Genomic DNA, 24,651 nt, shown 5'->3' with positions numbered 1-24,651 from the left:
GGTGTTGCCCTGTGCCTTTGTCACGGGCTTCTCAACTTTCTTGGTCTTCAACTCATTCCTGATACTGTAGTCTCTCCCTGTAGCGCAATGAACACCACGCTGTCGCTGTCTGGGATGGTTTCCATGTCTTGTCAGAAAATAATGTTTTGTTCTGTTCAAGGCTTGACTAACGCTGTTCCACAGTGGGTGCAAGATGTCCCAAATACCAGTCACTAACCAGCAGATATTTTTACTACTAGGCACTTTCGAAGTCTCGTCCGTCTATTGCTCAATGATATTCGAGGTCAAATTTGTGCCAATAATAATCCCTTACAGTTGGACAAAGATTCCTTCTGAAGCCTCCTTCGTGTTGCGTCTGCTCCTCTTATGGAGTTGTTCGTGTCTAAAGCTGGAGATACATACTCGTAAATACTGTGCCCTCTCTGCAGCGATGGCATTCTTGGACGTTTAGCAATGAATATAATATACATTATCTGCCTTCTGTCTTGACCTAACTTTGCATTATTGTTGTATCATCCATATTACAAACTTTGAATAGTCCGTGTTCCTGGGTAAACATCTCGATGCGGGTATCATGCGCTCATGTCTGGAAGATCCAGCGAGGATCCTTGTCACCCAAGAATACCTCGTCCTCAAAGTCTCCATTCCCTTCACCAAATGGTCTGATCTCTTTACCCTCGATTTCGCGGGCCTTTGCAGCATTCTCCGCGCGCAGGACTATCCACAAAACCCCCACAACAAAGATATTAGCAACTAGATATCCCAGTGCGAAGCCATGCCCAAGAAAATAGCGTGGACTAGTCTCAACGCGGTACAGCTGTGTCCCAATCACTGCACCGATATTACCCACACTAATTTGGAGCGCGTTAGCAATGCAACGCTTTGTTTGTCCGGACACGTTATTGGCAGGCCATGACAGCACGATGGCGACAGAGGGATAGATGCCGGCAGCAGCAAGAATGGTCCCGAGGTAAGAAACGCCCGCTCTATGATCGGATAGTAGCAGGATATAGCCAATGCAGGCAAGGGCAGACGTCCCCATTATGAAGGGTGCACGTATGTGAGTCTTCTCCGAGGCAACTGCCACCGTAAGGGTAAGGATGAAAGCAACGGCATAGGGCGGTACGCTGAGCAGCTGAGCTTCAGCCGCCGAATATCCAAGTTCCTTGATAATGGTTGGCTGGATGATGTTAGTATGAGGAGGGACTAAATATGCGTGCGTATTAGTTAAATCAACTCACCAGGAAGAGAGAAAGCGTGTATAATGGCAGTGACATCGTGTGGAACCCTGCGCAGTAAAGCCACACCTTCGGGTCTTTGAATGTGTCTAATACTGCGGACCAAGTGAAACTCTCGTCCCGAGTAGCATCGCTGTCGTTCTTTAGCCGAAATTGGATGAATTCTCGTTCTTCGTCCGAGAGGAATTCAGCTGTTGATGGATAATTGTAAACCCAGAAATATGCGATCACCGAGGCTATGACAGTTACCAAACCTTCCTATATTGCGGAAGTTTAATCAGTTTCAACTTTCCTAATAAATTTGAGAGATTCAAATGAGAAACGTACAAGAATGAAGATCCATCGCCATCCACTGTAGCCACCTACACCAGCCATGTGCCCAATGCCCTAATCTGGAAGTTAGTACCATTTATTTCAAGTTAAAGAATGGATATATAGAAAACTTACCCAGGCAAGAATACCGCCAAAGGCGCCTGCAAGACTTGCAGCACTGAAGAACAGACTAACACGGTAGTGCTGTTCATTCCGCTTGTACCACATGGAGATATAGTAAACAACACCAGGGAAAAGTCCACTCTCAGCCACGCCGAGAAAGAATCGTGAAGCTAAGTAGCCGGAGTAGTTTTGAACAACCCCAAGTAGGGTAGCAACGATACCCCATATCAGGGTCAGAGTGGGAAGCCAAGTTCTGGGCGTGGTCTTTTTTAGAACGATGTTGCATGGAATTTCGAAGAGGACATAGCCCACGAAGTACAAAGTCAGCCCATTAAGATACTGGTCCCCAGCTGCATAAATGAATCATTTGTCAGTGTCAAATTCGGGAGTAGACTGTAGAGATACTATTTGATAGATATATCGAAAACATACACATCTTGATATCGGTAGTCATTCCTTCTAATTTGGCATTTCCAACTGTGGCAAATTGTCAATTTGAATTCAGTGGATCGTTTAGAGATATTTTGAAATTACAAACCATTGCTACGGTCCAGAAAAGACAGTAAATATAGTAATGTCAATGGTGGTAATAGCCGATAGTCCAACTTGCGCAATAGTGATTTCTCATTGATACCAATAGCTTCGGCATCTCTACTGGAGGTAGAAGCGGCAAGATTATTCAGGCTCACATCAGCAGCTGGATCGAACTCCTTTCTCTCGTCGGTAGCGGTAGAAGCCATGACGATGAATATGAAGTTGAGTATTAAAAGAGTAAGAGGAGTAGAAAAAGCGAGTGCATTTTATTTGAAAGGATATGTCATTCAAGTATTGTTAGAGCACATCATCGACCAACATCTTTACGCGATAAACAACGCGGCAGGTTTGAAAAAGCAAGTTCCAGAACTTAAATTGTTGCATCGTGTTGGTAGCTCCCGGCCGAGAACCCAGTATAACAATTTGACAAATTAGATTACGGTGAGAGGTTAGATGGCACATGTTGATGGAGAAGACACGATCGGCATGATGAGCAATATTGGGGTCGCGATGACGAGCTCGGGTGGAGAATCTACCTGCAAGTTTGATTAGTATCATTGTACTTGACCGTAAGTACCTTTGCTGTACATGGATGTAAATGAGAAGAGATTCTTGATTAGGATCTTTAATTGGCCCTTTACGTCTTCAAATATTGTATAACATAACTTGCGATATGGTGCGACAGTTGATTATCCCATTTCTTTCGGCCTCTCTTTACTGCCACAATATTTAGATCACGCGGTCGTGGATAGTGAATGTTGAGCTGAACGTCGAGTATATGGATGCCTCCAGGGCTGACAGGAGCTTAATTGCACCACATGCAGTGTGTTTAAAAAGACCATCTGCCAGGATATCTGGTTTTTTCACAACACTAATTTCGATGCTTTTCAGCCTAGGATAGATTCCGTAGACTGACGTGTGGAAGTTGTGAAATTCACTATATTGGTATTTGAACATGGATGTCATATCAATTTATTAAACAGCCAAATCTATTCTGTGCGTGGAATGGGAACAGGTCCACCAGGAGAGTCTGGGAATCGGGCTGTGAGGACCTCCACGCCGTCTTCTGTCACTAATAGTGTATGCTCGAATTGCGCTGACAAAGCTCCATCAGCAGTAGTGCTAGTCCAGTCGTCGGGCCATGTACGGTCCCGATGCGTACCGATATTGATCATCGGCTCAATCGTAAAACACATGCCGGGCTTAGCAGTACCAACAGCCTTGTTTTTTCCATAATGAGGGACGTTAGGTGCACAATGGAATAGTTGGTTGATGCCGTGACCGCAGTATGTTTTAACCACACTGCAGTTCTGGGCCTTGGCATGTTTCTCAATGACGTTCCCAGGATCCCTGAAGAGCATACCGGGTTTTACCAACTCGATTGACTTATCCAAACATTCGCGCGCGGTTTCCACCACCCGAACCGCCTCTTTGTTTGCTAAGGCTTTATCTCCTACATAGTAGGTTTCGTTGATATCGCCATGGAAACCCTTATGGTACAGAGTCACATCAATGTTGACAATGTCGCCATCCTCCAATGGTCGTTGATCTGGGATACCGTGACAGATAGTCTCGTTGACGGAGGTACACACAGACTTGGGGAAGTGCATATAGTTTAGCGGCGAAGGATATGACTAGTTTTCAGTTAGCAAGCCTTGACTCCTCCACCTTGAATCCCTTGACAGAGCCCCATATTGCCTTACCTCACGCTCAATACAAGCTTTGTGGACCAATTCGTCAATGTAATCGGTAGTCACACCCGGTTTTAATGCGCGCCCTGCTATGTCCAAGACCTCACGGGCCAGGCGGCAAACCACACGCATTCCCTCTTGTTCCTCCTTGTTCAAAATCTTGATACTGTGTTGACCAAACAGCTTTTGTTCCGAGCGAGGAATGCCATCTCGTGCGTAATCGGGATACGGAATGGATTTGGGGATGGTGCGAGTGGAAGATAGTGGATAGACAGGGCGCAGGGAGCCAGCGAAGTTGAACGAGGGGAACGGATTGAAATGGCCGGTAGCTGGATCAGGTTCAGAAACTACTTTCGGGGGGAAAAGGTTGGTAAGGATATTACTCTTCTTGTGGATGGTCTTGTGGTCGGTCTGAAGAACAGGGTTGTCAGCGTTGAAAAGAGAATGCCTTTCTGGATAAAAAGAGGGGCAAACGCGTCCCCAATTCAGCCATACTTAGTGAAGAACACATACCCAGCTCCGCTTGAAACACTCTTGGGAGCAGAAGAAACTGTCAGTGCCCGTCTTTAGACAGGTGGGACATTGCAGAGTCCCTGCATCGTTGGCGCAGTCAAGGCCGATGCACTTTCGAGTGGGCACGGTAGCCATGATTCCGCGAGAATGAGATCTCAAATCTAGTTGCAATGAAAGAGTCAGGCGTTTCCAATGTCGAGGCTTCAAAATCGCCAGAAAATCCGCTTTGCAGCGGTCTTCAAGAAACACGCTAGTCTGAACTAGGCCTAGTCAGTATCGCTCCGCATTTTAGGCACCAAGGCAGGAACAATTCTTAGTCATCAATTGAATGCATTGATGTGAGCACTGCAGAGTCCAGATCATATAAACAATCCCGCTTCTTCTCATATTCCAGGAGCAACATGGCCTCATTTCGCGGCCTACAAACTAAATATGCTTCACTTTTAAAAAAGTTTACTGTCTCACCCCTCGAGTTTGAGGTTTTCACCAGTATCCCCACTAGTGGCTCTCGCTCGCCAGGCCTTCTCTATGTGCTAGATTCGTCTTTCAATCCACCAACCTGGGCGCATCTTCGCATTGCGGGCTCCGCGCTTCTAGAGCGACCTGAACCAGACTCTCGACTGCTTCTCCTACTTGCTATACAAAATGCCGATAAACCTTCGAACCTTGCTTTGTTCGAAGACCGTCTCGCGATGATGGAGTTATTTGCGCACGACCTGCGATCCTACATCAGTACAAAGATAACATCCCAGGACGGCTCAACTTCCATGGCGCGTATTCCCAGTATTGATATTGGTGTGACCAAGAAACCCTATTTCATTGATAAGGCCATGGTGATTGAGAATTCCGGCGTGTATTCCACCCTACCTGAACAAGTTCATTTGACAGGTTATGATACTCTAATCCGCATATTTAACGCGAAATACTACCCTCCAGAATACACTCTAGCGCCACTAGCTCCACTTTTTTTCAAGCATCGTCTACGAGTGACGATGAGGCCCAGCGACGAATTGGGAGGTAGAGAGGAACAAGAGGCCTTTCTACGTGGACTTGCTTCTGGAGATCGAGACCAAGAAGGCGCACAACGAGAATGGGTAGAAAGGATTCAGTTGGTTGAAGGCAGAAAACCGGATCAAGAGCCGGTGAGCTCTACTAGAGCGCGCAAGGCAATAAAATCCGCAAGTCAAGATCTTGAGTGGCTTGTGCCTGACAATGTCCGTCAATTCTTGTTGTCGCAGAACCCATACTCTTCCGAGGGCTCTCTTTAGCTCAAACTTGTGACCTACCGCAACCTTGAACCGCTACAGGGCCCAAAGTGCACCAATAGCTCCTAGTACCGTGATAGTCCTTGCCCATTACATATAAGCAAGCCTTCAATGTTGGCCTGGTAGGCATTTCAGAGAGCGTTTCTTCAAGTTGTTACCACCGTGCACCCCATTAGAAAACTCCAAGGCCTGGCCACCTCATTCATGATGTTGCTCGTTGAACTATTAACTTGGTCGTCTTCTTCTAGTGTCTATGCACACTCGTGGGAGGGAATAATAGGAGTTCCCAAATAACATTCAATGCACACCATATAGTATACTTATACCTATCGAATGATGTGTATCACCGTCTATTCTTCGGATTTTCCTTCTTAGTTAACTTCGCCGGCAATTCCTGCAGGACTTGTCCCTTCTCCCAAATTTTGCCCATCTTAGCCTTCTGCTCAACGACAACATCAAAGAACTCCACTGGAACCACCCTCTGGGTATCATCTTCCGCATTGGGGAGCGGCAGTCCCTCACTTAGAATAACGCCATTCTCACTGCGCCAAAAAGGGCATCCAGCTTCCATGGCTTTCCGGATGTCAAGGTAAATCAATACCTGTGCATCCCGTCGCATGCCGGAAATGACCTTATTTTCCTTGGTTTCCTGCTTGGTCTCTGCTTGGTCTTCTTGCTGAGCCGCAAGTACGGATTGAAGAGATGGTCCAGTTGCAAAGTGTACATGGTGGCGGGTCATGCATTTCAATCCCCCCGACTGCAAAATCAAGGGCCATGCGCCATGAAAGGTCCCATGAACCACGGTGTCTGGGATCGGAATCTTGGATTGATTATCTAGCGATAGAGGTTCCAGGAAAGATGCCGCCTCCACAGTTTTCATACTGTGGCCCTGCGTCGCCCGAATAAGATAGTTGGCAGGGTTATCATCCGTCATTGATAGTGCTTGCTCAGTAGTACTTGTCTGTTCCTCGGTTGTCGACGGCGCTTCCAGTGCTGATGTAGCGGGTGAATAAGTCTCGTCCGGGTTCGCAGACTCAGTCTGGGTATTTACACCCGAACCAGGATTCTCGATGGCCGTTGCGGTGGATTCTTTGGGGATTGAGGAGGGGATATGGAGAAGGGCAAATCGCTTTTTGTCGGAGGAATCAACGGCGTGTTTGATTTCGTCGAACGAACATTTGATTGATTTCAGTTTCCGCCATTGTAGCTAGAGAGTAGAGCGACGACTGTGTTAGCTTGGTACTTCACATGGCCTTGAAATAAAGACGATTCTTTCATACCACATCTGTCACGTTCGCGTAGCCTTGCGCATTTATCTTCAGGCCTTCTTTCTCTGCCGCGTGGCGTAGGAGCAAACTCAGTGCTTTGGATATTTGGACGTCGCGAGACTGGCCTCCGCCTCGGTTTTGCCCTCGAGGCCGCCTATCCTTCTCTCCGCCCATATTTCGGTGTCGATTCAAACGACGGAATAAAGTTCGGAGGGGGGTCGCTATTGTGACGACGAGGCTGAATGGAATGTGTGTAGGTTCACAATGTTGCTGCGGAGACACGGAGTTAAAACGGGTTAGAAATCGAGGTTCAGGCAACAAGGTCGATTGCTCTATGGCTCAGTCAATGTGACTCATGAATTCTCCAATTCTCCACGAACAGTCAGAATTTCATGTTGAACTGGATGAGAACATTGAAGTGGGACTGGCAGGTCCCTCTTTCCTCTTCCGCCATAGACTTGACCCACAGCGATCGGCGCGTCACCGGCGAATCTGTTCGGGTTCGGGGCGTACACCGTGAATTTAATCTTCCGGCTTGATTTGATTCTTTGCTAGCATTCACTCATCTCCAGGTCACTTTTAACAATTTGTTTCTTGAGATCCTATAACGATGGCAAAGTCGCCAGTATCTTCCACCCATGTTCCCCAGTACTTGACTGGCGATAAGACTGGTCTCCGCGAGTTCCTTGACAGGTTCGATGTCAGCACTACCACCCAATCCCCCTACAACCCCCATGATCTATTGAATTCCATTCGCTGAGGCTCTGATTCCCTAGGTTTTTTTGTTTGACTGTGATGGTACGTCTACTGTGTAGCCTTCGCTGGCCTCGGTCCCTTATCCCCGCTTCGATCTGCCCCGCCGACTACTGGAGAGCTTCACCATGGAGGGAGAGAAAGACTAAGATAAAATTGGCTGGTTAGGTGTTCTTTGGTCCGGTGATCACTGTTTCCCTGGAACTGTTGAGACTCTAGAATTGCTACGAAAGAATGGTTGGTCTTCACTCTGGGTCTCATGCACGAATGGGGGTATTGATTGGCTCCATAGGAAAGCAAGTCGTTTTTGTGACCAACAACAGCACCAAGTCTCGTGTGGATTATTCCAAGAAGCTTGAGGGGCTCGGAATTCCAAGTACAGTGGTCAGTTGAGATATCACCGAACAAATAATTGAACCTTCAGGCCCGCATGACTCACATCTAATTAGGAAGAGATATTTTCGTCCTCCTACAGCTCCTCGATCTACATCTCACGCATCCTCCAACTACCGGAAAACAAGCGCAAAGTGTTCGTCATTGGCGAGTCCGGTATTGAACAAGAATTACGCTCCGAGAATGTCCCTTTCATTGGCGGCACAGACCCAGCTTATCGCCGCGACATAACCCCGGAGGATTATAAGTTAGTCGCTGCAGGCGATGAATCGATTCTCGACCCGGAAGTTGGTGTTGTCCTTGTTGGATTGGACTTCCATATCAACTATCTGAAGCAGGCTCTGGCATACCATTATATTAAACGAGGAGCCGTGTTCTTGGCCACTAATATCGATTCTACCCTACCGAACTCTGGGACTCTATTCCCAGGGGCGGGATCGATGAGCGCTGCATTGATTATGATGCTAGGCAAGGATCCTATCGCCCTAGGTAAACCTAGTCAAGCCATGATGGATGCAATCGAGGGCAAATTTCAATTCGATCGTAGCCGGGCATGCATGGTTGGAGATCGCGTGAACACAGATATCCGCTTCGGCTTGGAAGGCAACCTTGGAGGGACTCTAGGTGTGTTGACTGGTGTCAGCTCGAAGGAGGAATTTGTATCTGGTGCTGTGCGACCTCATGCGTATCTGGATAAACTCTCCGATCTGCTCGCGTCGGATCTTTAAAAAGCTGGTGTGAGAGTCATAAGTAAATATTGCATCATGATAGATTAAAGTGATTTCCAATTTATATTTTGTTAAAAACGATCAGATCAGAATAGGTTGAAGATGAGATTCGCCATTCATAAGCATCATGATGTACCTTATGCATTGATCGGCCATCTCCGCCAATTACTCAGCTTTTGCCCACAAGGTGTCTCCCCGAGGTACATAGCTTGGTTCACCCCCACCTGTTGTCCGCGGCATCCCCCGCATTGACTTCCTTCACTGCTCGCTTTCTTCTTCCTTTTCGACATATAAGTGAAAAAAAACCTATCAATATAATTGCCCATTATGACTACCCTCCAACCTGGTGACACCTTCCCCAGTGATGTGACTTTCCAGTGAGATCCCATACACGAAGAGAAACACGACTACACGGAGACGATGGCTAATTGACCGGAATAGGTACATCCCGTGGTCCCAAGAGAGCAGTGAAGTCGCTTCATGTGGCATTCCTATCAATTACAATGCCTCCAAGGAGTGGGCAAACAAGAAGGTTGTCCTCTTCTCAGTGCCAGGTCAGTCACAGCCAAACATCAAAATTAATATGCATATCCATTAACAACCCCAGGCGCTTTCACCCCGACCTGCTCTGTAAACCACGTCCCGGGATATGTTCAGAATCTCCCAAAATTGAGAGAGAAGGGTGTTGACATCGTTGCCGTGGTGGCATTCAACGATGCTTTCGTCATGAGCGCGTGGGGCAAAGTGAATGGAGTCCAGGACAACATCGTAAGTATACCGATCATCTGTCATTTCTTTTGTTGTATTAAGCTGATTGCTTACCTTGTCAAATAGCTTTTCCTTTCTGATCCCGATGCCAAGTTCTCCAAGAGCATTGGATGGGCCGACAATGCCTCCGGTCGCACTGGTCGCTATGCGATTGTTATTGACCACGGCAAGATTGGCTATGCTAAGATTGAAACAGAGAAGGGTGTCGTGAAGGTAAGTAACCCCCATGGGTGTATCTGTCATAATGAGATTCGAGTGACCCTTTTCTAACGACAATTGTGCAGAACTCTGGAGCCGACGCTGTCCTTGCCTCTCTGTAAACGACCTTGACGGGAGCCTCACGCCTGTGCATTGTCATTCAATCACGCCTCAGCAAAATGGATTTACTATACATACAGTCTCTCGTGGGATACGGGATTAGAATGATTCTAGAAATGATAAAGAATTTTACATTGGGCTCATAGCTATGGAGATTGGAGATGATCTTGTAAAGAAGGACCAATTTGAACTATAGGACCGAATTTTAATAGTATTACTAGTACGTATCTTTCCCAGAATCAACGTCCCGTTTTGGGAAGATCTGTTCAACAACGAGAGAGCAGTCGACCCCATTTTTAGACACCCAAGGCCCAAGTAAACCATATTCATTATGTATACGGAACTATGCGGCCGCGGCCGCGGCCGCAGAATTGGTAGCAATAACATCCCAGATATAAAGTTGCATGGCCGAAATCAGGGTCATGATCTCCCAGGCCTCTCCAAGGGTCCCAGTAAGTCCAGCACCCATAAAAGCAAACCGTAAACCCTTCGTCATACTCCAAGACGCATTATGAGCCACAATAGCAACGATCTCCAATCCATCACTTGTAAACCCCAACCCCCGGTCTTTCCTACTTCCCCCCACACTAGCATTTGGACCTGCAATCCGAACTAATTTCCAGCCATACGAGTGGCCCGTCGCAAGTTCTTTAATTTCATTTCCATGACTGCTGCGCCACTCGAAACGCTCGCGGATGTCGCCCTTTCGAGCTACAGGCATCTCAAAAGACCAGGTTGATGTTTTGTGATGAGATGTTGATGCTGGGATCAGAAGCTCCTCGATGGGTTCAGTGTAAGAGCTACTCGGGCAAACGAGAAGATTAACAGTAGCTGGTCTGGTTCGACCCCATTTATCCGCTTTTAGTGTTGCAAGGATGGCATCTTTGTCCGTTGGACCATCATGTAGGACAATTGATGGCTTGTCTCGAAAAATACCTGAATGTGTGACTATAGCAAATAGTTTCTGCTCTGAGGTTGGTCCAAGGTGAAAAGTTGAGGTCGGCTTCAGTTAGAAATAGCCATTGAGTGTTGGTGGGAATTTTATTGTGGCACTTTGAAATATTCTTGAGCTGTCCTTGGCCGACTCGCAATGGTAGGAAGGTGTTTGGTATTGTGGAACGTTATTTGTGTTTGGTGCTGCAGCTTGTACTTGTTCGGTATAAGGAGGAGGCGCATCCTGATAACCGGATTGAGACATTCTGAATTGAGAGTAAATGGCTTCCTGGATCACCTTTTGATAGTTGACAGGCGTTTTGTACGAAGAGAGCGGTGGCAATTGTGGTGATCTCCAAGGTTCTTCTGTTGATGGCTGAGTGCCCTGTTTTAATTAAAATAAAGGCTGGCGGGGGGTTATTCCCTTTATGTCTACGCCAAGGAGGGGGCTGAAGCTGGCGGGATCCACACTCACGAGAATTCAACTTGAAGTTCCTGTCACACTCCTGGAAGAACCTCTTTGTTTTGAGTTGAAAGCCCAAGACTCATTCCAGCAGATATATATGATGTTTCACCTTGGAAAGCGTGGCTCGTTTATGTCATTTCTGTCCTACGTACTACTACGATGCCTTGCGGAAAACATCATGATTATATTGTTCGACTAGTGTCCATGATGGATATGTAGTATATCTCATCTTTACTGTCTATACTACCGAGGCACTCAAACTTGGACCTGAAGATGATCGAGACTCATTTCCCTGAGGGATTATAAATTTCAACATTAAATACTATATCTAAACAAGTTTATGACAAAAACGAAATCTCAAAAAAGGAGCATGTTTCCAAGCATACTATGTCAAATCCATGTCCTTTAGTCCTCGGATGGGGGAGGCTTTTTACAAGATTTGGTTCCACAACGACAAAAAATAGGCCTGGTTTTAAAGTATTCCTCGCCATAATCGACCGTGAGCTCCTCAAACATAGATATAGATCGCTCAGCCTGAACATCAGATATTGCCTCATTGCCCACAATCAGGTTCACAAAACGAGCCGTAGGCTCACACGAGTGACTAATAAAGCGTGTCCAATTGCCATATTGATCTGGAAAGACTGTTCCAACATTAAGATTTTGCCTAGCTTCAGCATCATATGCATTGAGAAGCAGGCTATAAACAGACTCTCTGTAACTGTGTGACTCGGGATATATTTGACCAGAGAACTCACCTAGATGTTCCCCCTTTCTGAAATTAGCGAGAGCTCGCACCGTAACACCTTTTTCTAGATGCTCAACTAGCTCAACCATATCACCAACCATAGATATGTGGCGACACTCACAAGTCTGAGGGCTACGGCATAAGTAGCATGCTCTCATCTGCGGCGTGCGGAGATTTATCTTTGGGTTTTTGTAATCAATTGAGGATGAGATATTTACCTGCGCTAGACCTCTATGTGTTGGTCGCTTAAGATGACCATCAGGCAGCTGCACTAGGTGGTGTGGGTGCTCCTGTGCAAGATTGATATCAGGCGTTAGTGCTTCTCGTAGTCCTGGCAATAAGTTACTAGAAGCGTAAGGTAGAAGTGGACCACGCCACTCTAGATCACGCGAATTGGCAAAAACTTCTACACTCCTTTGGTTTTGGGCAAGAAGATTTTTGAAAGAGAGCCAGTCTGCTTCGTTAAGGTTCTCGCCTGCAGAACGGAAGGCTTCGGAGTGGGCACATATAGCGAGGAGTTTCCAGCCGAACTCGTTAATGAATGAAGTGCATCGACTTAAGCTATTAGTTTGCAATGCTGTGAAACAGCCAGTCATTACTTGGCTGATAAATACGTCTGTGGAATTTTTCATTTGCGCATAGATTTCACTATCTTCTTTGGAGTGAGTGCCGTTAACGATCTTTCGGCTAATGGAAACACAGTTGATATCCCAGTACAAGGCTGCAGTAATATTAAGGGAATTGTTTGCTCCTTCATTGTTTTGTTGGTTCTTCTGGAATTCGGACATCGCGTTTTCACCTACCTGGCCTCGGGTCTCGCGATTCAGATAAATAGAGGTACTTCTTTAGATAGACGTGCGTTTCAAACTTGGATAACTTTACATTATCATTTGCAAGGTTCCTGAGAAGATTTCTGTTGGATATTTTGGTGAATGTTTAGGAAGCTCAGGCTGAAGGTGTACAGGTAGATGGACTTGGACAGTATCTCGAGTCACTTATATATTATTTCTCCAGGATGGGGCCTAGATGGAAATAATCTTGAAACAAACAAAGAGCATTCATATTGAATAAGGCCCTTTCGAAGGATCCTGATAATGTTAGCATTTCTAGATCGTCTTTGTTCGAATGCTTCAAATTGAACAATGAGCAGAATGCTTTCCAAAAATAAGAATTTTCAAAGAAATGATTGACAATGTCGAACTTCACAATGCCAAACTCCAATGATACAATAATTTCAGGGTATTTATAATTCAATCAACAAAGGCCTTTGATCCTTCTCAGGGAGTCATTCAGGGGCGGAGGATCGAATAAATTTGAGCAGATATTGTGAGCCCTATGGCCTCAAAATGCATCGTTGCACCTTTAGAGACACTTATACTTCTTTGAGGGTGAGCATTTTAAATTTTTATTGCTACCAAGCAGTCTTTAGATTGTAAAAAGGAACACTGGCCGCTCAAAGATGAGGGCTGCTAGGTGAATTTGTTTCATTCCTGGAAGAATTACGGGTAAGAGTAGTATAATAGTTATTTAATGAATCAAGAGTGTTAGAGTATGTGACAGACGGCGTTGCTGCTGCAACAATGCCCTTCTGGTGGCTGACAATGGCCTGGAAACTGCTAACTAGAGCCGCTTTATAGAACACTTGAAATAACAGGGACCAGTGAGCCACTTTCAGAAAGGAGAACCTCAAGTCTGTCGTTAAAAAGAAATCGTGGGTCATGAAATATGGTACTCGGGGCTTCTTCTCTGTGCAATGAATGCAGAACGACCCGAGCTGGCTAAATCCTTCATGCGCCCCTAATGCATTCAAATGTGTCCATGTGTCGCTTAGTGGTATCAGGAGAATTTTCTGCCCCTGGAAGATCCGATTTGTTTCATTGTAAGCTGGATGCGACAGGCCTATGGTATATCGTGACACTGTCCATTGTATGCTTCTGGGGAAAGATGATGAAAACACCTTGTCAACCGTACTTCCTTGACACAAGCTTTGCCCCTATAGGTGACAAGGCAGGTGCGAATGGCCCAATTGATTGATGCCTTCGGCCTTCGTCGGGACTCTGACGACTTACGTCGTTGTATATTTCCGCATAACATAGACCAAAAAACCACTTGAAATGTTCTTTCCCACGCCTGCCCCTGTGACAATGAGGCAGTGACTATCATCCATGATGCTCGACACAATGCATATCTGCTCATGGTGGCCCTCTTGGTGAAATGGCCCACATTGACATGAAGTATCAAGAGATACTAAATCAAAACGCCCGGAAACAAATGAAAGGCCAAATCGTAAATACTCTGCGCAACTCCAATGAATGGAGCAAAAATATCGAAGAGGAAGAGCAGCTGACTGTTCACACAGCATCAATGGCTGCACGGGTCGTGACTTGTTCGTTCTTGTTCCCTAACTTCGAGATTTGTAGAAAGGCGTCCACGCCGTAGCCCTCCAAACTATGCAATTCAAGACTACCGGCCCAGTATTCAGCGTACACTCGGCTCATAGGAAGGCCCATACCCAGCCTTAAGTTTGGAGGCCGCGATGTCAAGCTATCCAGTGAGCCTTCGTGGAAGCCTTCCTGCACCTGTTTACGCTCGCCGACCTTAAGTTCTTGCATTGTCGCAGCCATTGCAGGAACTTGACCCAGATTTTCTAGCCGTTTCTGTGTTCGCGGGCCCTTGCTGAAAGACCACAGATATGGTAAGATCTCGCGTGGGATCCCACCACCCCGATCGGAAATGCGCATGATGACATGTTGAGGGGTTTCGCAAATGAGCACTTCTATAGGCGGTGGGGGTTCTGAAGAATTGTGGTGTTTTTCGATGACAGCTTGTACGGAGTTGCGTAGCAACTCACCCACAATGTATTCCAAGTGGCTTAAGATGTACGGGAAAGTAGCGTTGAGGTGGCCCTGAACTTTGACAGCAGGGATTTGAACTCGAGCAGACTGTGAGGTTTGCCGCAGTAGATCCTGTGCTACTTTACCACAACGCTCAATCACCTCTTTCGCGTTGCATTTGAGAAAGACTTCGCCTACAAAGTCTGCGTTCATGTCTGTTCGTTCGTGCGAGTCTGGGAAATGCCATGGGGAGTTAAAAGTATCGGTTAGAGCGAGATGTTGCTCTGCGATTACGCGACGCGAGATTCTCTATAGCCACGGTATCAGTATTGGGTTTGTCGAGTACTCATGTTCGTATCGAGGACTCATACCGCTCGCAATAAGGTGTTCATGAACCTATCCATTTCGTCCGCTGGAAATAGCTCGCGGCATTCCAAGACCCCGGTGGCCAGATTCGGAATCACCACTAGGTGCTCCCTGAGCATTTCTCGGAGCACATCACAAAACCGATCATTATCATCCAGGCTACATATTTCGGGGATCACTCGAAATCGCTCGAATGCTTTATAGTACAATTCGTAGACGAGGGAGAGGTGCGGGTTGGAGACGGCGACATATGGCAGCTGCTGAATATCTCGAAGTCGATGGGCCAGTCTGCGGGGAAACCAGGTTAGTTATTTGCTTTCCCGATCGTCAAGGAGGGGGTGTTAGCCAAGACATACCGCGTGGGTAGCTCAGTTCGCACGTAGTTTGCAGAGCTAATCAGTCGGGGCTCTGTTAGTGTACGGCCAAAAAATGTCAACTGGCGTAGACTGATCGGGCGGATCGGGCGTTCGACCCATCTAAATTTGTATATCGCCAAGGTCAGTTCTGAGGGAAGATCATGCGACAGCTTTCCCAAGCGCGGAGTCATACTCGTCTACCGCAGAAACCGGCCGCCATGGCGGTGCTTGGGCTCCAGAATAAAAACGTGGTTTGGGTGCATATTGAAGAGCATGCCAGCCCCTTGGACGTAACTGCATTGTGCTCCATGCAGGTTTGTAGGGGAGGATGCTGATCTTAAGTTCTGAATCAACTTTCCGAGCTTCACATCTTCCCATGTGCTTTGCCCGGGCGGTGAACCGTGTGATCTCCACAATGGGACCCCGAGGTCTTTGCTCCTACACACTACTCACTACACACTACAACTTGAATATATGAGTACTACGAGGTGATATATGAGATTTGAAATGGTACTTTAAATGGAATGTTCTTTTGGTATCGTCCCGATCGCTTATATGGCTTCTACGACCCGAATCAATGTTCCCAAAGACATTGTTAGATAGCAAGTCGATTGCTATTCTTCATTCATTACTTAAAAAGGCAGATTATCATCAAAGACTGTAGAGCCAGCTGAGAAGTCAAGATATGTCATGTACAAGAAAAGAAAAGAGAAAAGTGCGTTTACCGCACACAGTAACCGCCATCAATGATGAGATCATTGCCAGTCATGTAGGTGCTAGCATCGCTGACCAGGTAGACATAGGCACCCTTCAGTTCCTTAGCCTGTCCATTACGACCCATAGGAATCATCGAGTTCCAAAGATCCTGGGTCTTTTGCTCGACAAAGTCCGACAGACCTGTGTCGATATAACCAGGAGAAATGCTGTTGACACGAGCAAAGTCACGCCACTCGTTAGCGAGAGAGCGAGCCATGTGGATGCAACCGGCCTTAGCAACGTTGTAAGAGGTTTGTTCTTGAGGGAAGTTGGCGATGTGGCCAGACATCGAGGAGGTAATGACGAAGCTACCAGTCCCGCGCTCCTTGAAGTGAGCGCCGACAGCCTTAGCGCAGTGGAAGGTACCGTTTAAGTCGGTCTGGATGACTTCTTCCCAGTCTTGGACGGAACCGTCGAGAACACCACTGTTGGCGGTGCGGCCGGCGTTGGCAATGAAGGCATCGATCTTCCCGAATTCCTTGATGGTATCGTTGACGAGCTTCTGAACGCTCTCCCAGTTTCCGACGTCGCACTTGTAGGCTTTGACCTTTACACCGTAAGTTTCGGAGAGTTCTTTGGCATTCTTCTCGCCGCCCTCTGGTCGAGAGGAGTAAGTGATGGCTAGATCGGCGCCCATCTCGGCGCAACCACGGGCTGCTTCGATACCCATACCGCGGGCTCCTGAGGCGCCAGTCACAATGACGACCTTGCCCCTTAGGCTAAGGAGATCCTTGAGGCTGTCGGCTTTGGGGACGGGGATAGGCATGGCGAATGGAGTGGAAAGTTGGCGAATGGAGTGGAAAGTTGACGATTTTGAGATGAAAGGTGAGGGTAATGATGAGAGTGTAGTACAGAAGAGGGGGTAGTGAGGGGAACTTTATAAGTGTGTCCAGGCCGGTGAATGAGGTCAAGTGCCAGATTTACATGTAAAGTCTGCCTTGATTAAGCTCCTTGCATGTCCGTTCCTCAGTTTTACAACTTGTCAAAGCCATGACCTCATCATTGGGGTATCCCGGTTAGTTACTACAAGGCATGAATATAATACATTCCGCCACTCTAAGGACAGTTTACCAAGGACCCATAAGGTGGCCTTACTATCTCCTGAACCTCTCCGAATTGGTGACTCCGGTCAAGGCCACCGAGTGTTCAACCGGAAATTCTACAGCGGGTGGAGGCGGATCAAATGATGTCATGACTCTAGAAACACATGCGGCTCCACATTCGATAAGGTCACTTCTCTTAGTACAAAGCATTGTGGCTATAACTACATGGAGATTTCGTGCAAAATTCCAAAAAGACGTTGTTGATGGACCCCCTATATTCTATTGCTAGGATGTTCATTTTTAAATAAGGTCCCAAACTATCGACTAAAATGTGCTATCGGGATTGGTGATCTCATAGTGTACCTTACTTGGAACGTGAGCAGATCGCCCCACCTTGAACAAGGCATTGCCAAGATCAAATTGATTATAGCATCATGATGTTTCTATGTTGGATGAAGTGGTTTGAAATTCTGATTTACAATGGAATTCTCACAAGTTGGTCAATGCCGCCAACACATTGGCACTGCACTGTGCTGGAATCAGAAAATACTGTTTATAGGTTCATCATAGTGCGACAATAATATGCCACGTATTTACTATCCATACTTCCAATGTAGTACCGCCAAGTAGTTCCAGCTCCAGGTGCCCCTTAAGATGTAATTATTCTTTCTTTTCAAATGAAATTACTAGTACGATGTAAAGGATCTATAAGATAAATTTCTCTACATTTCTTTCCAATCATCTTTCCACTCATCTTTCAATCTATGTAGAGCTTACGGTACAGATAGCAGTGTACTAGGCGGTAAACCTTAATATAGGGTCAAGGGGGTTTCTTCCTGATGAACGCTATCGGCCGCCGTACACCTGGGCACCATCGCAAGAAGAGATTGGAACATGAATTGGGGGGCATCGGGATCTACCTATAAACTTCGAAGGTTGAAGAAGTAGTCTAAATACTAGGTTTATGTGTCTTCGAGCATTCAGTAAAACCACCACATCAATGTTAACATGTACATAATCTGTCAGGTAAAGTAACTAACATGTCCCCAGGTTGATATCCATCCTCAATAAAGGGTTATGGCATAGTGTGATAAAGAAAGTTGGCGTAATCACCAAGCTGGGTATATCTAAAACAAAACAAAATTATCACCAAAAGAGAGAAAGGCGAGTGTATGATTCAAAATCCGAAAATGAAGTCTCCTAAGGTATCATGAGCCTGAAAGGGGGTTTTCAGGCAAGATGATAATGTGAGAAGTAGGCGTGAAACAGATCTCCGGCAGTACTGAGTCTACACTACCGGCCATATGTTGTCTGTGAAAGAGAATCCGGACCATTGTTCTCATTCGAGAATACGACATCTGGCTACTTCCGATGTTGACGGGTTGATGCAGTATCGGTAGAAAGTCGGCCAGTGTCACCGTTGCTCAAAGGCGCAATGATCCCTCGGGCAGAGAGAACGGCGCGCGTGCTTGCTGCATCATGCGTCATGCCACCATTGGTATCGCCGCCACCAAGAGTACTTGTCTCTTCGCCAGCATCGGACAAAAATTCGCTTCGGTCAGCCATTGACCCTCCAACTGACGATGGCCGTCCTGGGGTATAGGAGAGAGAAAGGTCTGAAGTCATAGGAAGTGTCCCTGCAGCATGAAACAACGCTCGTGTGCTCGCATTTTCTTCGGTGAATTTGCGGTTATCTACGCCAGGAAGTAGAAGAATGGGTCCATTACTTTTTGCAGATATAGGTCGGGCAGAAGATGACTCAGTGTCGACAAAATATCGTGACCCATTTTGGGGATTCTTCTCATTTGCAGCATCCCATGTTATACCTGCTGTGCCACTCGAGAGAGATGTTGTGGCAGCAGATTTTCTTTGAGACCCATCTTGGTGAGCATTGGTCGCAGGCCGGCTAGACCACTGCCCTGCTTGCCCAGCATCCACGCTTGTGCGAGTCGATGGATGACCAGATTTCTCGGCAACCTTCTCACGTTCCATGCTTCGTTCGTCATGCTTGCTGCCCCAGCCACTCCAAAGCATCATGCCATAATTCTTCTTGGCGTGACGCTTCGGCAAGACGCCCGGAGCAGCACGACGAGCTGCTAAGGAGCTTGGGGATGGGTATTCGCCCTCGAAGTCTTGAAAGCCGTGCGACATCTCTCTGATCCGTTGATTCTGAACCTTCAGCTTTTCCTTGGAAAATCTTACATCCCATTCATGCTTTGCAGCTAGCCATTTGCGAATAAGCTCGGGATTCACTGCACCGACAACTTCTGGGGGAGTATTGAGGACAGGATAAGACGATTGAGGGTCGAGCGGATAGGTTCTCCCGCGGCTGTCAACCCGTTCACGGATCATATGTTGGTGGAAGGCCGGCAAGGGGTCGCCTGCTTTGCCGACGAATGACATTTTGGTATCGGTTCTTTGATTGTTTGAACCATGGATGTGCCGAAGGCCCTCTGAACTTTCTGTTTCACTAGACGAAATGGGCGAGAGGGCTTCTTCATCAACAATTTCAACTTCGGCATTTTGTGCACGAGCCAGCGCCCAAGATCCAAACTGGGATATCGCCCGAAACATGTACTTAGCGGGGCGTGTGAAACTCAAGGTCGGCGCCACATGACAGAGATTATCCCATACTTGAAACTGCACATAAGTCGGCTCATACTTATTCAACGTCTCTCGCTCTGGGTCATATTCATCAAGGTATACGTGGCTCGGTTGGTAGGCTGTGGGATCAGCGGCTTTGTGAGCAACGTAGAATTGTTCATCACGGAGCATTTCACCCCCTCCACTCAGAATCTGGAGGGGCGGTAAGCCACCAAGGGAAGGCTGAAGAACAGGGGACACCAGGGGGTGTGAGATCAATTGATTGGTAGTGTACATCTGAATCTGATCTTTGATCTCAATGGTTTTTTCACCCAACACCACGTGGATATTATCCGGCTCTCCATGTAAGGTTTTTGGATCAGAGCTCTGTTGCTCGCCGGGATAAGCCGGTCGTGTACCAGGTGCCACCTTTTCATGCAGTGTATATCCACGAATTGCGGTTTCCTCTGCCAGGCTGTTGGCTGCCGGAACAGTTTGCTCAACTTCTTTAGCCGACACCGTTTCTTTGTGCGATAATTCCTTAATTTTCAGCAGCTCGTCGGCATTTGGCGGTGGCCATGCTATCGAGGGTTTATACCTGAAACCACAGGGAGGAATATAATCTCCAGGATTATCCTCGACAATACTCGGGAAAGAATGTGTCAAGTCAACCCATGGTGAGATAAGGATAGCGCCTGCTGGAAGAGCAATGCCCTGATCTCGCATCATAACTAGCAAAGACAAGACCATTCCGCCACCCGCAGAATCACCGGCAAGGATTATTTCCTTAGGATCATAGGTTTCCAAAAGCCAGAGATAAGAGGCCATACAATCCTGCAAGGCACATGGAAAAGGAAACTGGGGGGCAAGACGATAATCTGGGGCGAAAATACGACCTTTCAGCTTGCGCGCGTGGCGCTGTAGCATGTAGCGATGTGTGTCAACGCTCCCGAAGAAATAGGCACCTCCGTGGACATAGAGCATAATCCGGTTACAGCGTGTATCGGCCTTTTGGGTGGAATTGTAATGGCTGCGCATTTCCACCCACTCCGCTTTGAGCTCCTCTGAAGGGCCTCGCCATTGCCACCATCTCTGCCCCCCAACACGCATGATCCCCTTGGGCCCCAATTGTTTGCAAAGAACATCTCCGGCTGTTGAGAGATAATTTTCGGGGATGGTGACAGTCTCTGTTCTCACCCAATGTGGGCTTGGGACAGATTGGCTTGTAAACGCCTGAATGTCCTCGACTTGGTGTTTCGACGCGTAGTACAGAAATTGACGAATGACATTGATTCCTTCATCGTAAGTGATATGAACGGTAGGTTTCTTGTGATGGGACTTGCGATGCAGGTACTGTGATGAACATTAGTAAATAGCAAATATCAAACCATGGGCGTCGCAGGAGTGCAATCCCCTTGATTTCCTATGACCTACATGCGCAATCAGAGTCTGGATAACTGTCGGGGTCAGCGCTGCTCCTAAAGCGACCGTATGTAATGGCATCGTGTTGCCATTCAGCTCGAGGAGAATAGTAAACGTAAGAGATGGGAAGAGGTGGATGAGGGGGTCAACAGCCTGGTTCCCCCGTATTAAGGATGCCAATTGACAGTTAAGTGGCCCGAGCCCGCACAAGACGTCATTGTTTTGGAGTTCCAAGAGGAACAACTTTGTACAGTATGATCCGCATTTCCGACTCCACATCATTTGCTGCTTGGTGGCCTCCAGCCATTCACAGCCGCGTATTTCAATGGTGGCTGAACCTAACTCCGAACCCACAAAACTTACAGCAGTTGTGTACAAAACCGAGGTTAGTTAGTTAACGTTAACTAGTTAGGTTAATGCAAGGCACCTCGATACCTCAGGCATGCATTTCCTGAACAATTTGAATGTGAATCAGGCATAACGGTGTACAAGGCTGCTTTTGTTTCCGATCGAACAAGCGTGGTTGAATCCATGAATTGATTCTTGGTAGAATTGTGTGCCTTAGTGCCTTGATGCCTGAACACAACGGCATCCGTAGTTTGCAGTTACCAACAACCCTGGAAGAACCTGTCGTACTATTTAGTACAGAATATGTACCTTAAGTTTTTTTCACATACTTTTAGCGGACATTAAGTATCTTGAACTACCCGTTTCCATCCAAATCATTCAAGAATGCTCAGAGCCCACAAAACCCTTCTCCTTGAGCTGAACGCGATTCATGAGATCTCCTGATTGGATGGAGATGCCTCGATACGAGGTCTCCGAACAACCCACTATAGTTCTCCTTCATACATATATAAACCACCTCCAGAGCTCGTGAATCTCTTTCTCCAAATAAACCCAAGATATTTGTATCTTCAAAATGTCCTGGCGCGATAACAATAAAACATATCATATTCTAACCCAAGCCGAAAAGGGCGGTTATGGTGTTTTGGCTGCGATTGTGTAAGTGACCTTGACAACGGATGGAACTTCAACTTCGAAAGGACGAGCACAGACCGCTAACAGGCCACAGTTACAATGTCGAGCATATCACAGCCATGGCCCAGGCCGCCGAACAGCGACGATCGCCCCTAATCATACAATTATTCCCGTCGTCTTTGAAACAAACACCTTCCTTGGTCTTTGCGGCAGCCGCTGCAGCGAAAAATGCCTCGGTTCCGATCTCCGTTCATCTCGATCACGCACAAGACTATGAACAAATCAAGTATGTCGCAGATAATTTGCCCTTTGACTCAATCATGGTCGATATGAGTCATTATGAAAAAGAAGGAAATCTGGAGAAAACAAGCATCTTGCGAGAATATTGTCATGCGCGGGGCATTGTTGTCGAGGCCGAGACTGGTCGCATCGAGGGTGGAGAAGATGGAATAATGGATACTGGTGATCTTGAGGGAATTCTCACAAACCCGGAGGATGTAGAGGAGTTCATCTCAGTCGGCGTGGATTTTCTTGCACCGAGCGTTGGAAATATTCATGGAGATTATGGGCCTAGAGGTCCCGACTTAGATATGCAACGGTATGTCCCAGAGTCTCCGGGGATTGATTGTACTCACCTGTCCATACTGATATTCTTCAATATTAGGCTTCAGGGTATCTTCAAATCGATGCGGGGGCGTGTCCGTTTAGTCCTGCATGGAACCAACGACTTTTCCCCCGAGTTGACGCAGGCGTGCATCAAGGCCGGTGTGACCAAAGTCAATGTGAACAAACTAGTCTTGAAGCCATGGAATGACAATCTGAGGGCTAACGCCACACGCCCATTGACCGAGTTGATGGATACTGGTATCCAAATCTTGGTCGCAGAGATGGAGCGGTGGATGGATATTATAGGTAGTAGTGGGAAGGCATAATAGAATCAAAATCTAATTCGTGCACAACATTCAATGTTGAAAACATACTTATATGTCTGGCCACCCTCAAGTTAAAGGCAACTCAGGCTATACATATCATCATGTACTAGCAAACCAATATTAAAGATTTGAAAGAAATCTTCTAGGCAACGAATAATACCATCGTTTCCTTGTCGCCAGATTTCGTCTTTTTGCCCTCAACGAATCTTGGAGCCTATACATACAGTACCGTCAATATTCCCACTGTGCAAGGTATGAGCATGCAACTGTTGTAGGCCACCAGGATTGGTGACCTGTACACAAGCCCAGATACCTTGCAGTGGCATTCATGTATGTTTGAACCATCGCGTAAATCATCTTGCACAACGGCTTAATCCATACCGTGACCTCATTGTGGTTCGAGAACACAGTATATCAGGCACTGGAATGGCTCAACCCCTGTTACAGACAAGCCACGTAAACGTGGTGAAATTAAGAGAAGCATTTGTGGACGATGGTTTCGTGTACTTGTGTATGAGCAAGTGAAAATCTCCTTGCCACGCCTGCGATCAATTTTTAAGCTATATACTACTGAAATGGCCACGATAAGTAAAGAGGTGGGTGAGCGCGCGAAGAATTTGATTATTTACTGAGATGAATATAGATATTACGTGGGCTGCTCTGTATTTACCAGACGTTACAAATTGTCTATGTACAGGTTCTGTCAAGATCGGTGTGAATAACTGCTGGTGAAGCTGAAACACTTCATGACTTTATGAAGGGAACGTCGGAGCAAGTCTCATGGCAAACAAGAAGCCGTCTTCGAGAAGCAACGCTAGATCTCTCGGCAACCTTCTATTACATATTATGCAACAAGAGACCTCAAAAACCAATTCTGAAAGATGGGATAAATCTATCGACGAATTCCAGCGATCAACAAAGCATCTTTTCAATGGTTTCCATTCACTAGTTCAGACAATCCGTGTCGGCGTTGATCTTGGTCAACGCTTCGAGCACCTTGGCCACCCCCAAGCCGTCACTCCGTTGGGCGTTAAGTGCGTACTTTCAGACGGCCCGAATATATCCAGTGACATACCGGTCCTCCGTGCCGTTCTTTTCTATGTGATTGAGCACCTGGCGACCCCCTTCTGCAATGTCATTCATCGATTTTGGTGGGTGGCCGGGTACCATAATTTTTGGGGCTCTCTTCTCATGGGGCAACTTTTGTGTACTCGTACCAGTCGCAACCATCGCTGCCATCCTTCTTACAACTTACATACAGGGCGGTAGCGCTTGGAGTAACGACTAATATCAACTACTTCCTAAGGCTGTGGCGCCTCTGGTTGTC

At 46.8% G+C, this 24,651-nt stretch overlaps 12 protein-coding genes across 12 annotated transcripts; 4 read left to right on the top strand and 8 right to left on the bottom strand.

The window, feature by feature from the left end:
* Window positions 1-580: 580 nt before the first annotated feature.
* Window positions 581-2,413, bottom strand: N7478_012707 (uncharacterized protein; the record flags this gene model as incomplete). The annotated part of the gene is made up of 6 exons (XM_056928917.1): window positions 581-1,180; window positions 1,242-1,496; window positions 1,566-1,625; window positions 1,686-2,023; window positions 2,106-2,150; window positions 2,212-2,413. The coding sequence occupies 6 exons, from the start codon at window positions 2,411-2,413 to the stop codon at window positions 581-583; spliced, it is 1,500 nt and encodes a 499-aa protein (XP_056772279.1).
* A 783-nt stretch (window positions 2,414-3,196) lies between these two features.
* N7478_012706 (methionine aminopeptidase MAP1) lies at window positions 3,197-4,546 on the bottom strand (the record flags this gene model as incomplete). Its single annotated transcript, XM_056928916.1, has 3 exons — window positions 3,197-3,841; window positions 3,911-4,309; window positions 4,412-4,546. The coding sequence occupies 3 exons, from the start codon at window positions 4,544-4,546 to the stop codon at window positions 3,197-3,199; spliced, it is 1,179 nt and encodes a 392-aa protein (XP_056772278.1).
* Window positions 4,547-4,812: 266 nt separating this feature from the next.
* Window positions 4,813-5,679, top strand: N7478_012705 (nicotinate-nicotinamide nucleotide adenylyltransferase; the record flags this gene model as incomplete). The annotated part of the gene is made up of 1 exon (XM_056928915.1): window positions 4,813-5,679. One exon carries the CDS (start codon window positions 4,813-4,815, stop codon window positions 5,677-5,679), a length of 867 nt encoding a protein of 288 aa, XP_056772277.1.
* Window positions 5,680-6,019: 340 nt separating this feature from the next.
* N7478_012704 (tRNA 2'-phosphotransferase) lies at window positions 6,020-7,118 on the bottom strand (the record flags this gene model as incomplete). Its single annotated transcript, XM_056928914.1, has 2 exons — window positions 6,020-6,883; window positions 6,957-7,118. The coding sequence occupies 2 exons, from the start codon at window positions 7,116-7,118 to the stop codon at window positions 6,020-6,022; spliced, it is 1,026 nt and encodes a 341-aa protein (XP_056772276.1).
* Window positions 7,119-7,931: 813 nt separating this feature from the next.
* On the top strand, window positions 7,932-8,818 carry N7478_012703 (uncharacterized protein; the record flags this gene model as incomplete). The annotated part of the gene is made up of 2 exons (XM_056928913.1): window positions 7,932-8,081; window positions 8,147-8,818. 2 exons carry the CDS (start codon window positions 7,932-7,934, stop codon window positions 8,816-8,818), a joined length of 822 nt encoding a protein of 273 aa, XP_056772275.1.
* Window positions 8,819-9,145: 327 nt separating this feature from the next.
* On the top strand, window positions 9,146-9,906 carry N7478_012702 (peroxiredoxin family protein; the record flags this gene model as incomplete). Its single annotated transcript, XM_056928912.1, has 5 exons — window positions 9,146-9,195; window positions 9,260-9,372; window positions 9,426-9,586; window positions 9,653-9,799; window positions 9,871-9,906. The coding sequence occupies 5 exons, from the start codon at window positions 9,146-9,148 to the stop codon at window positions 9,904-9,906; spliced, it is 507 nt and encodes a 168-aa protein (XP_056772274.1).
* A 341-nt stretch (window positions 9,907-10,247) lies between these two features.
* N7478_012701 (uncharacterized protein) lies at window positions 10,248-11,102 on the bottom strand (the record flags this gene model as incomplete). Its single annotated transcript, XM_056928911.1, has 2 exons — window positions 10,248-10,852; window positions 10,958-11,102. 2 exons carry the CDS (start codon window positions 11,100-11,102, stop codon window positions 10,248-10,250), a joined length of 750 nt encoding a protein of 249 aa, XP_056772273.1.
* Window positions 11,103-11,708: 606 nt separating this feature from the next.
* On the bottom strand, window positions 11,709-12,839 carry N7478_012700 (uncharacterized protein; the record flags this gene model as incomplete). The annotated part of the gene is made up of 1 exon (XM_056928910.1): window positions 11,709-12,839. The coding sequence occupies one exon, from the start codon at window positions 12,837-12,839 to the stop codon at window positions 11,709-11,711; it is 1,131 nt and encodes a 376-aa protein (XP_056772272.1).
* A 1,563-nt stretch (window positions 12,840-14,402) lies between these two features.
* N7478_012699 (protein kinase PKP2) lies at window positions 14,403-15,798 on the bottom strand (the record flags this gene model as incomplete). Its single annotated transcript, XM_056928909.1, has 3 exons — window positions 14,403-15,194; window positions 15,257-15,539; window positions 15,608-15,798. 3 exons carry the CDS (start codon window positions 15,796-15,798, stop codon window positions 14,403-14,405), a joined length of 1,266 nt encoding a protein of 421 aa, XP_056772271.1.
* A 530-nt stretch (window positions 15,799-16,328) lies between these two features.
* Window positions 16,329-17,129, bottom strand: N7478_012698 (SDR family oxidoreductase; the record flags this gene model as incomplete). Its single annotated transcript, XM_056928908.1, has 1 exon — window positions 16,329-17,129. One exon carries the CDS (start codon window positions 17,127-17,129, stop codon window positions 16,329-16,331), a length of 801 nt encoding a protein of 266 aa, XP_056772270.1.
* Window positions 17,130-18,768: 1,639 nt separating this feature from the next.
* N7478_012697 (uncharacterized protein) lies at window positions 18,769-21,492 on the bottom strand (the record flags this gene model as incomplete). Its single annotated transcript, XM_056928907.1, has 2 exons — window positions 18,769-21,342; window positions 21,424-21,492. The coding sequence occupies 2 exons, from the start codon at window positions 21,490-21,492 to the stop codon at window positions 18,769-18,771; spliced, it is 2,643 nt and encodes an 880-aa protein (XP_056772269.1).
* An 841-nt stretch (window positions 21,493-22,333) lies between these two features.
* N7478_012696 (class II fructose-bisphosphate aldolase) lies at window positions 22,334-23,324 on the top strand (the record flags this gene model as incomplete). The annotated part of the gene is made up of 3 exons (XM_056928906.1): window positions 22,334-22,416; window positions 22,487-22,990; window positions 23,057-23,324. 3 exons carry the CDS (start codon window positions 22,334-22,336, stop codon window positions 23,322-23,324), a joined length of 855 nt encoding a protein of 284 aa, XP_056772268.1.
* Window positions 23,325-24,651: the final 1,327 nt, after the last annotated feature.

This window comes from Penicillium angulare (genome assembly GCF_028827245.1).
Source record: "Penicillium angulare strain IBT 27051 chromosome Unknown utg000012l_segment0_segment0, whole genome shotgun sequence".
In the NCBI taxonomy this organism is placed as follows: domain Eukaryota; kingdom Fungi; phylum Ascomycota; class Eurotiomycetes; order Eurotiales; family Aspergillaceae; genus Penicillium; species Penicillium angulare.
The sequence above is the reverse complement of the archived record's forward strand: the minus strand, read 5'-3'. Positions and strand labels throughout refer to the sequence as shown.